At 49.0% G+C, this 10,458-nt stretch overlaps 1 protein-coding gene across 1 annotated transcript in view; it reads right to left on the bottom strand.

Annotated features, from left to right (window-relative positions):
* Nucleotides 1–2,534: 2,534 nt before the first annotated feature.
* The window catches only part of ABL1 (ABL proto-oncogene 1, non-receptor tyrosine kinase), a 71,856-nt gene continuing 63,932 nt past the window's right edge, over nt 2,535–10,458 (bottom strand). Inside the window, 5 exon segments of the mRNA XM_070955937.1 lie at nt 2,535–6,043; nt 7,235–7,343; nt 7,345–7,397; nt 7,961–8,050; nt 8,416–8,568. Of these exon segments, the coding sequence (XP_070812038.1) occupies nt 4,431–6,043; nt 7,235–7,343; nt 7,345–7,397; nt 7,961–8,050; nt 8,416–8,568 (2,018 nt within the window). The 3' untranslated portion in view covers nt 2,535–4,430.

Genomic DNA, 10,458 nt, shown 5'->3' with positions numbered 1-10,458 from the left:
GCAAATGCCAAACTTGAGCTGGCTAAAGTGGTGGGGTTTGCAAATTCAGTGCTATTTTTGTCTGTCTTTTTTAGGTAGGGGGGCAAATCAGCATTATTTGGACTCCCCTTCATTTCTCTCCTTAGAAGTCCACTGGGAGAGATAGAGGCCAGGCATGGCTGACTCTTTATTCGGTTCCCTAACATTATTTTAATTAAAAAAAAAAGAAAGAAATAGTTAAGAGAGGGATAGATAAAAAGACACAAGAGGAAAGGAAACCTCGCCACTAAACTGATTTTTTTTTTGGATTAACCCATCTTCCGAGTCGCACAATAAGCCGGTCGATAAATCTAAACAAGGCTGGATTTGCACAACGCACAAGCTACCATTAAACCACGGTTAGCGTGTCGTGCTGATTTGCATTGCGTTAAGTTACAGGCCTGATGCTGGCTAGGTACCTAAGTTTAGTTTCGTGAATGAATTAAAACCAGCATATTAGACACAGGGATGGGATAACTGTGATTGCCTGGGATGTAGAAATTCAGCCATCGTTTCAGCGGGGGACAGGAAACCAGGTTTGTTCACTGAAGTCTACATTGACAAGAGGAGGGTCCCAGGAAATGTCAAAAGTGGCCACCCGGTTGTAAGGTTTAGAAACTCCGGGAAGAACAAAGTCTGAAGACTTGGGATGGGCGTGGTGATTTAATGTTAAGGCAATCTTAATGCCAGTTAAGGATGGATCAGTCAGGATTCAGGCCCCACCTATTCTATTAGGACCCCCCAGAAAACGGTGAGGAAGAGAAGGAGGAGGAGGAGGAGGAGAGAAAAGGGAGGAAAAAGTGGAGAAGGAGGAGGGGAAGGAGGATCAGAAGAAGGAAAAGGGAGTGGAGGAGGAGAAGGAAGGAGGAGAGAGAGAAGAAAGGAGGGAGGAGAGGGAGGAGAGAGAGGGGGGAAGGGAGGGGAAGAAGGGGAGGGAGGAGAGAAAAGGGAGGAAAAGGAGGGAGGAAGAGGAAGAAGAAGAGGAAGAAGTAGTAGTAGTAGTAGTTTAGATTATTTTCCCAAACCACAAAGCAGCAAAGCTACCGAGGGACAACCTGTCCATAACGCAGTACCAGTTTTGAAAAGGCAGAAACATCTTTACAGGCAGTGCTGCAGCCTCAGTTTCCCTCTCTTGCCCAGCTTCAAAGAATTACCTCTTGCACCAAGTCAGCTGGAATGGCAAAGCTGCAGGAAACTTTTATCGACTTTCTGCCCCCCATACACCCCCACCCCCCAGTGTTCAGAGCCTTCATAAATATTCGCCCTGTCAATTTTCTATCCAGCCGAGACCAACAGATGTTTGCAAACTGGACTCGGTTCGAAAAAGAAACGGGCTAATTGGCCGGCTTCAAATCTCCAGCTGACTTCTCTTAGCCGTGGCCAGAGGAGCGCAATAAACAAAGATTTTGCCAAGATTCATGGAGCCCTGGTTTAATTAAGCTTCCCTGGGGCTTGGGGGGAGGGGGGTGGGGGGGGGGAGAGAAAATGGAACTGGAGTCCTTGCTTTGAGCCAGGAATGAAGCAGACGTTGCCCGGAAGCCATGATTTCTTAATCAATGGGCAAGTATTGAAAGCGTTAACGTCTCCTCATCTAAGATTGGCGCTTGTCTTGATCAGAACTTCCCATCTGGAGATGGGAAATATTTCAGTGGTTTGGGGCTTTTGCTGGCTCGTGGGGGAACGAGTGAGCGGGAAATATGAATTTTGAAAGGGTGGGTGAGTTAGCATTCAGTCCCACCCATTCTATTAGACAGGACCGTGGGAGGAGGGGGAGGAGGAGGAGAAGGGGAGGGGAGGAGAAGAGAGGAAGAGGAGAGGAGACAGGAGAGAAGAGAAGAGAAGAGAAGAGGAGAGGAGAGGAGAGGAGAGGAGAGGAGAGGAGAGGGGGATAGGAGAGAGAAGAGAAGAGAAGAGAAGAGAAGAGAAGAGAAGAGAAGAGAAGAGAAGAGAAGAGAAGAGAAGAGAAGAGAAGAGAAGAGAAGAGAAGAGGGGGAGAGGAGAGGAGAGGAGAGGAGAGGAGAGGAGAGGAGAGGAGAGGAGAGGAGAGGAGAGGAGAGAAGAGAAGGAGAGGCGAGAAGAGAGAGAGAGGAGGGGAGAGGAGAAAGGAGAGGAGAAGGAAAAAGAAGGAAGGAAGAAAGAATGCCCCCCCCATCATGTACCCGTCCCTCAGTCCTTCTCTTCATTAGACTAGACTACAACCAGCTCCAACTGTTCCTCGTAGAGTTTATGATCCTTTGGCCTCTTTGTTATGCTCACGTACAACTTCCCAACCGTATCACAGTCTGCAGACCTAGGATTAACTATGCCCTTGTTAATCTGGGGTTTAGTTTTTCCTCTAAACAGCGTTTGTAGATGGCTCCCACGCCTCTGCCAACTCTAGGCTTCAGCAAAGTTTTTAAAATTGTCATCAATTCACTTCACCCTTGACAAACGCCAGGCTACCAACCCGTGGCCCCGACGTGGCTCAGTCTGAATGCAAGAAAGGCAGCTTGCTACGGAGGCCTTTTCTTTCCCTTTTCTCGAACGTCAATTTATTTAAAAAAAAAACACAAAGACTAAGAAATAAACCATTTGGAATCTTTCAAAAGAACGCACGTAAAGTGGTCGTAGTGGAGGAAGAGGAGGAAAATGGGTGAAACGATCTCTTAAAAAGGTCCTGAATTGGACAAACATAAGCTAGAAGATGAAGAAGAGGGGAGGGGGCAAGGAAATAAACCCCCTCCTCTGCTGAGTATTATAGAAATTAAGAATTAAAAAGCGGCAGCTATTTTACACACCGGAAGGCAGGGCTTACAAAAGGCGTTAATACTGAGATATGCAGAGAGTGTATATTACAGCGAGAGATTATTCACAAGAAGTCTTTCTACCCTCTGGAAATATCCAACCTTCGCTGAATTTGGGGGGGGGGCAGCTCCCCCTTCATCTCCATTCTTTCAAAGATTAAAATCACAGTTTCGCTCCCCCCAGCCCCACCTCCCCGTTGTGTGGCCACGACACACAAGGGCAGCCTGGTAAACTGAGTATTTGTCGCCACCCGCTTGCGGGGGGAAAAAAATAATAATTAAAAAGGTTTTTCGGGTGGAGATGCTTGGCGCAAGGGAGGCAGTGAATCGAACGTCTCAAATTTGTTTCGAATGACAAAGCTCCCCCTCCGATCTCACCCCTCCAAGGTTTCCCTGCTCCCACATTTTTATGGTTTCGCTACAGGGGGCTGACCACATCCCAGGAGTGCAGAAGGATTTCCTGTCGGGCCAACGGAGTGAATCATGCAGAGAAGCAACGGGTGACCTCTTGGTTTGTGCGTGGATTCAAGCAGAGTGACACAGGGCAACCTCCCTTCCAAAATGAAAAAAGAAAAGAAAGGAAAGAGATGTGCAAATTCCCCAATGACCCAAATTGGTACAAGCTTGGCTTTGGGTGGAAGCTTTAATTGCCTCTCCTGTCTCCCAAAGCAACTGAGGCTACCTCTTGAAAAAAAAAGGGGAGTGAGGGACGGGATTGAAATTGTTTATGTAGTCATTCCTTTATCCGAGGGTGGGGGGTGGGGTGGGGTTTGTCAGACGGAGAGGGCAGTTGCTTTGGTTGGTTCTTGTAAGAGCCCTGCCTAATTTCAGACCGAAGTCTGCAGTGGACAGGAGGGAGACAGAAAGGTTAAGAGAGAAAATGGGGTTGTGAGAACGCACCCGGGTGTGTTTAGAAGGAGTGGCAGAACCAAAGGGGGTGGAGTGAAAAGAGGCATCAGCCTAGAATCCCTATGCACGAAGGCCAACCTGCCTTGAATTCCGTTGACCCTTACTGAACTCCTAGCAGGTGCCGAGAAGATTCCTGCGCGTGGGCTTTTAGCAACAGAGTAGCTTAACTGAACCTTCACGCGCGAACCTGATCGTCCGCACCTGACAAAATGTGCAACGAGGGCGAAGGGAAGCAACCCGGAGAGATCCCTGCAATCAATTGGGTCTAGACAAGCGGTGCCCCCAGAGGCCCCACTTTCAACGCAAAGTTCACACTGAAAGCAAGCAAAGCATTAGTCGGAACGTCCCAAAAGATGCGACGTTCAGGCCAGTTAAGCTTCACAAGATTTTTGGACGTCCCCAAGTTAAGAAGCAAACCGAGGGAAATTCCAGATGAGAAAGATGGATTGGGGGGTGGGCAAGTGTATGGAGAGGGGTGGTTGTGAGGAGCAATGGATGAGCATATCCTGAGGGTGAGAGCAATCCAAGCAACGCAACACCTGGAAGGCTCGAAGTTGACGGTTTTGGATAACTCCAGAGGACAACTAAGATACAATCCACATGGCTAAGTCTGTGCGTTGTCTCTCTCTGAAATGTGAGGTCCATTATTTTGTCCCGGAAACCAAAATGTCTTGGGTCGGCTCCATCTAACGTGGGCCACCGATGATCTCTCCACTTCTGCTACCTTTGGACAATGTCGCTGATTTCTTTGACCGAGCCGAGCAACTTGCTAAAATCTGGGGTAGTGGCCGGACCTCCACCAACTGTGGCAGGGCAGATCTGAAGCTCCCGGAGGCTGTTCTCCAGTTTGTTGATGGCCTCTCGGAAAGCAAACTTATTCCGCATCTGCTGGATCGAGTCCACGTAGCTGACGCAGAAGGTGTACAGGTTCTTGCCCGCTTCCAGGACAGCACTATGGCTGACCATCTGCTCTGAGTTCTTGTTGATAGCGGTCCGCAGGGCGTCGGAGCTCTCCAGGACTGTTCCCTTCGTGACGGTGCCGCTCGCTATCTTCTCGGGTGGTTGGCGGGTCTTCCTTAGGGACACCCGGGTGGAAATAAGGGGGATGAAGGCTGTGGAGACCGGTTGGTCTGCAGCAGCCAGAGCTGACGAGACGGTGGGGGGCGACGGAGAAGGGGAACCGAAGAGCAGTTTGGCGGACGAGGGAGACTTCGGTACGGTGGACATCAGCAGCTTTTTGCTTCCCTCGGTGGATTTGGGAGTCTCAGCATTGACGGGCTCCACGGCCACTACTGTCTGCTTGCTCTTGCCCAGGGACCCTTCTGGTCCTTCGTGGCTGGGCCCAAGACCCCCCTTGCTATTTTTACCCAAGTTCAAGACTGGAGGAGGCGGGGCAGGTTTGAGCTTCGACAGCTTCCCTTTTTCCTTCTCTGGAGCCGGCTTCATCTTTCGTAGACGGGATTCCTCGCCCAGGATTTTGCCAGAAAAGATGCCCAGGGTGGCTTTGGCCACTGTGGTTTGCTCAACCGATGAACCCCCAGGAGCAGAAGGAAGCAAAGGCTGCCTCCGACTGAGTTTAGGGGTGAGGGTGGGCTGGCTGGAGCCTGTGGTACACTCAGTTTCTTTGGAAGTCTCTTCCAGTGTCTCCTCATTCTTTTTCAGCAGCCGAGGCCCTGCGGTGATCATTCCCCTGCTGACCAGGTCAGCCTTCACCTCGCTGGCTCGCTTCCGAGGCAGGGCGGGCTTTTCACTCTTGTGGCCCCCAAAGGTGGACGAGTCAAACTGGTGCCCCATGGATTGCGGGTTCCGAGGGAGGGTGACCGATTTCCACTCAGTGTCCCTGCCCCCGTGGGGAACGCAAGAGGCAGAGCAGGAACGCAAGAAACGCTTGCCGGAGATCGAGCCGCCGTCCTCTTCGTTGGGACCCGGGCGATTATTGGCCGAGGACCCCGATTTTTTCCAAACGTTTGGCGTCAACAAACTGGAGCTCCCAGTCCCATTGGCGACGCCAGCTGCCTCATTGCTGGGGTTGGGGAACCTGGAACGTTCCTCTAAATCAGCAGGATGTGCGAGCAAACCCCCGTTGTTGCCATCTTTGGTCTCGTCCTCCCCTCCTCCTTTATGCTCCAGGTGTCCCTCCACTTCCCGGAAGGAACTACTCCGCTTTGGAGGGGTGGGCGCCGTTTTCTTTTTCTTCTTGATCAGAGCACTAAAAAGGTTGGTCTTTTTGTCTTTGGGGAGCAACCGGTCGTCTTCGTTTAAACTCCCATCGGCTGCAGTCCTTTCCTTCCGCGGCAGTACAGGGGATACAGCCGGTTCGTGCTCTGTAGATTCTGCAAAAATAAAAACAGATTTTTGACACAAGGTGCGAAACACACAGGGAGGAGGCATCAAGTGGGGCGTTAGCCTTGAATCGTGGCATAGTCATAAAAGATCCAGAACTGACCGCCTCTAAGTTCCATGGAAACTTATCTATCTATTCCCAGGAGGAATTACAATCCGCTTGGGAAGATTCCTGCACAGGTAGTCCTCAACCTACGACCACAATTGAGCTCAGAATTTCCATTGCTCCATTTGGCGACCTTTCACTCCATAGTGAATCACTGCAGTTGCTAAGTTAGTGACTTGGTTGTTAAGTGAATCTGGCGTCCCCCTTGACAAGGTCTCCTTGTATTATAGGCAGAATACACTAAAATAGTGAACTTTTATTCAGATTAACAGAGTTGGAAGGGACCTTATAGGTCATCTAGTCCTCCCGTCCAAGCAGGAGACCCTACACCAGTGATGGCTAACCTTTTTGCCATCGCGTGCCAAAAGCAGAGGTCGCACAGGGAGGTTGCGCAGAGGGGTCGCGCGTGTGTGTGCCCACACCCATAATTCTATGTGCCCCGCCTCCTGCGCATATGCGCGTGCCTCCCCCCCGCATTCCCACGCGATGGCACGGGGGCCCAGTAGGCCCGTTTTTTGCTCTCCCCAGGCTCCAGAGCCTCTCTAGGAGCCTGGGGAGAACAATAAACGGGCCTTCCGGTCCCACCGGAAGTTGGGCCTCCAGAGGCCTCTGGGGTATGTGTGTGGGAGGCCGTTTTTGCCCTCCACTTTCGCCCACTGTTTTCGCCCTCCACAGCCTCCTAGAGAGGCTCTGGAGCCTGGAGAGAACAAAAAGCGGGCCTTCCCCACCCCTCCCAGGCGCTCCGGAGGCAGGAAACAGCCTGTTTCCCTACTTCCGGTGGGCCCAGAAGGCCTGAAAATCAGTTGGCCGGTGCGCGCATGTGCGCCGGAGCTGAGCTCGTGTGCCCACCGATAGTTGTGTCCACCACTCATGTGCCATCACGGCCCTACACCATTTCTTGAACCCTACAGCTGTGGATCCGATCACTTGCACCTAACACCAATATTTCTCAACGTTGGCTTACTTTAAGATTTGTAGACTTCAACTCCCAGAATTCCCCAGCCGTCATGGCAGTCCATGGGTTGCCCACCATTTACAATAGCACCCAGTGACGGTAAAGAAGAATTCAACTTACCCGTTTCTGTCGGGACTTTGGCAGGCGCCACCTCTAAGCTCTCGGCCTCCTTCCATTCGGCCGTTTTTCGAGATGACCGGGTTTTCGTGGGCAGCTCTGGAGCTTGCAAAAACGGGGGTGGCCGTGCTTTTCACCGTTTTCTTCCCCAGCTCCTTTTCCACTTCTGAAAAAGGAAGAGACAAAAGGGAAAATCGGATTTAAGACCGGGAAATCATATCTGAAATTCAAACCCTCTTTAAAAGTGAGCTCGGTTTCGGTCACGGAAGGAAGGAAGGAAGGAAGGAAGGAAGGAAGGAAGGAAGGAAGGAAGGAAGGAAGGAATCTACTTATGGAAGGAGGGAGGGAGGAAGGAAGGAATCTACAAGGAAGGAATCTATAAGGGAGGGAGGGAGAGAAAGAAAAAAAGGAAGGAAGGAAGGAGGGAGGGAGGGAAGGAGGGAAGGAAGGAAGGAAGGAAGGAAGGAAGGAAGGAAGGAAGGAAGGAAGGAAGGAAGGAATCTACTTATGGAGGGAGGGAGGGAGGAAGGAAGGAATCTATAAGGGAGGAAGGGAGAAAAAGAAAGGAAGGAAGAAAAGAAAGAAAGGAGAGAGAGAAGGAAAGGAAAGAAAGAAAAGAAAAGGAGAGAAAGAAAAAAGGAAAGAAGGAAAGAAAGAAAGGAGAGAAACAAAGAAAGAAAGAAGGAAAGAAAGAACGAATGAATAAATGAATTATCAGGAGGCACCCACCATCTGAAATGCTGGATTCTTGAAACATCGTCTCAAACGCTTGATGGATTTCAGCAAAGGAGGGTCTGTCTGAAGGGCTCCACTGCCAGCCTAAAGAGAAGATCGAGGGAGCACAAGTGGTGAAAAACGCCAAGGGAAACTCCAGAAATGTGAGCTTTTCAACCCGGGATCAGAAGGCGCCTGGATGTTTCCCTGGTCTAGTTAGCTTCCGGAGCTTCGAAAAGGCAGCCGGCTAAGAGGAATGCCATTCCTCCCTGTGCTGTAGGGATAATAACCTCAGTGCAAAAAAATTAAAATGCCATTTTACAGTGACTATCGGCGGCCCCCTGCCTCTTCCCTTAAGTGGGAGGTTAAAGGAAAACAAATCTTAACGTCCCCTCCAGGCCCAGATTTGCCTTGTGATTTTCCCCAACCTTAAAAGAAAATGAATCCCAGGCAGCGGAGCACAAACTCACACTCTCTCATGAGCTCGTAGACTTTTTCTGGACAGCCCTCGGGACGCTCCATGCGGTAGTCCTTCTCCAACAGTTCGTAGACCTGCGACAGGTCGATCCCAGGGTACGGGGACATGCCGTAGGTGGCAATTTCCCAAAGCAAGACGCCAAAAGCTGGAGAGGAAAGATGGGAAAAAATCAACAGAGGCGGCAATTCTATTCTATTCTATTCTATTCTATTCTATTCTATTCTATTCTATTCTATTCTATTCTATTCTATTCTATTCTACTCTACTCTACTCTACTCCTTATTCTATTCTATTCTATTCTATTCTATTCTATTCTATTCTATTCTATTCTATTCTATTCTATTCTATTCTATTCTATTCTACTCTACTCTATTCCTTATTCTATTCTACTCTACTCTAAATTACTCTACTCTGCTCTACACTATTCTATTCTATTCTATTCTATTCCTTATTCTATTCCTTATTCTATTCTGCTCTGCTCTGCTCTGCTCTGCCCTGCCCTGCCCTGCCCTGCCCTGCCCTGCCCTACCCTACCATATTCTATTCTATTCTATTCTATTCTATTCTATTCTATTCTATTCTATTCTATTCTATTCTATTCTATTCTATTCTATTCCTTATTCTACTCTACTCTACTCTACTCTACTCTACTCCACTCCACTCCACTCCACTCTATTCTATTCCTTATTCTATTCTACTCTACTCTACTCTACTCTACTCTACTCTACTCCACTCCACTCCACTCCACTCCACTCCACTCCACTCCACTCCACTCTATTCTATTCATATTGATAAATAAATACGAAAACCTCCCACGTATCTCTTTGCTTTGGCCCAGCAACATAACAGAAGAGAAAGGAGTTGCTGGGCTTGAAAACAGAAGCCTTCAACTTGCATTACGAGATGAGTAACGACCGGTCGTTTCAAGGTGGCTATTTTTGAGATCTTTCTTTATTAGGCGTCTCCTCAGGCAGCAAAAGAGACATGTTGCCATAAGTCAGAAAGGAGAAGGAAACCTAAGATGAAAAAGCACCTTTTTCTGCTAGAAGAAAGCGGCTTTTTTATAAAACTCCAAAAAATAAAACAAAGTCGAAACTTTTCAGTCTGTTGCTCTCTTCCTACCCCACCTGGGATTAGAGAAAGGTGTGCGCAGTTGTTCAATTTGATACAACCCCATCTTTTCTCGGGGCAAGATGGGTATAGAGTGAAGGGCTTTGTCAAAGTTGAGAAAAACGTCTGCATGAAAAAGGCCGAGGTCTGCTCCATCGGCGTAAATTATTATTATTATTATTATTTTTAATAAAAAATAAAGCCTCAGATGGAAAATTAACCATGTCAAGGGAGCTTACGCGCACTGCTCTACGAAGACAAGAAAGATTGATTTGAATTCGATCTGGGTGCACATTTGCACACCGGGGGGGGGGAGGGGGATATTAGTCCTCGACTTATAACCGTCCGTTTTAACCGACTGTTTGAAGTTGCAACAGTGCTGGAAAATCTTACTTGGGACCCAAAGGTGCTTTTTCAGGAGGCAACTCAACTTTCTTGTTTTCCTTTGAACCTTTAGGACAACCATGACCTGGCTGACTGAGAATCTTCACAGACATTACTTAGGACTGGTCTTTGCAGTTATGACCGTCAAAACATCCCCAGGGTCACTCCTCCTCCTACCTCCTCCACCTCCTCCTCCTCCTCTTTCTCACAAACCCCACTCCCTTCTAAGCACTGATGATGCTACCTAGTTGGGTCAGGAAACATCTGCAAGAAAACAAGCAAGTTCAGAGAGCACCAAGGACCGCACAGCCCTTTTCTTCCTCCTCCTCTTCCTCCTCCTTCTTCCCACATACCTCCTTCCCTTCTAGAACTGATGATGCTATCTAGTTGGGTCATGAAACGTCTGCAAGAAAACCACCAACAAGCTCAGAGAGCTCCAAGGACCCCACAGCCCTTTTCTTCCTCCTCCCTCCACCTCCTCCTCCTCCTCTTCCCCACAAACCCCACTCCCTTCTAAGCACTGATGATGCTACCTATTTGG

This window comes from Pituophis catenifer, unplaced genomic scaffold (genome assembly GCF_029215685.1).
Source record: "Pituophis catenifer annectens isolate HBS135680 unplaced genomic scaffold, rPitCat1.0.hap2 SCAF_17, whole genome shotgun sequence".
NCBI lineage: Eukaryota > Metazoa > Chordata > Lepidosauria > Squamata > Colubridae > Pituophis > Pituophis catenifer.
Note: the sequence above shows the minus strand (reverse complement) of the source record. Positions and strands in the feature narration are given on the sequence as shown.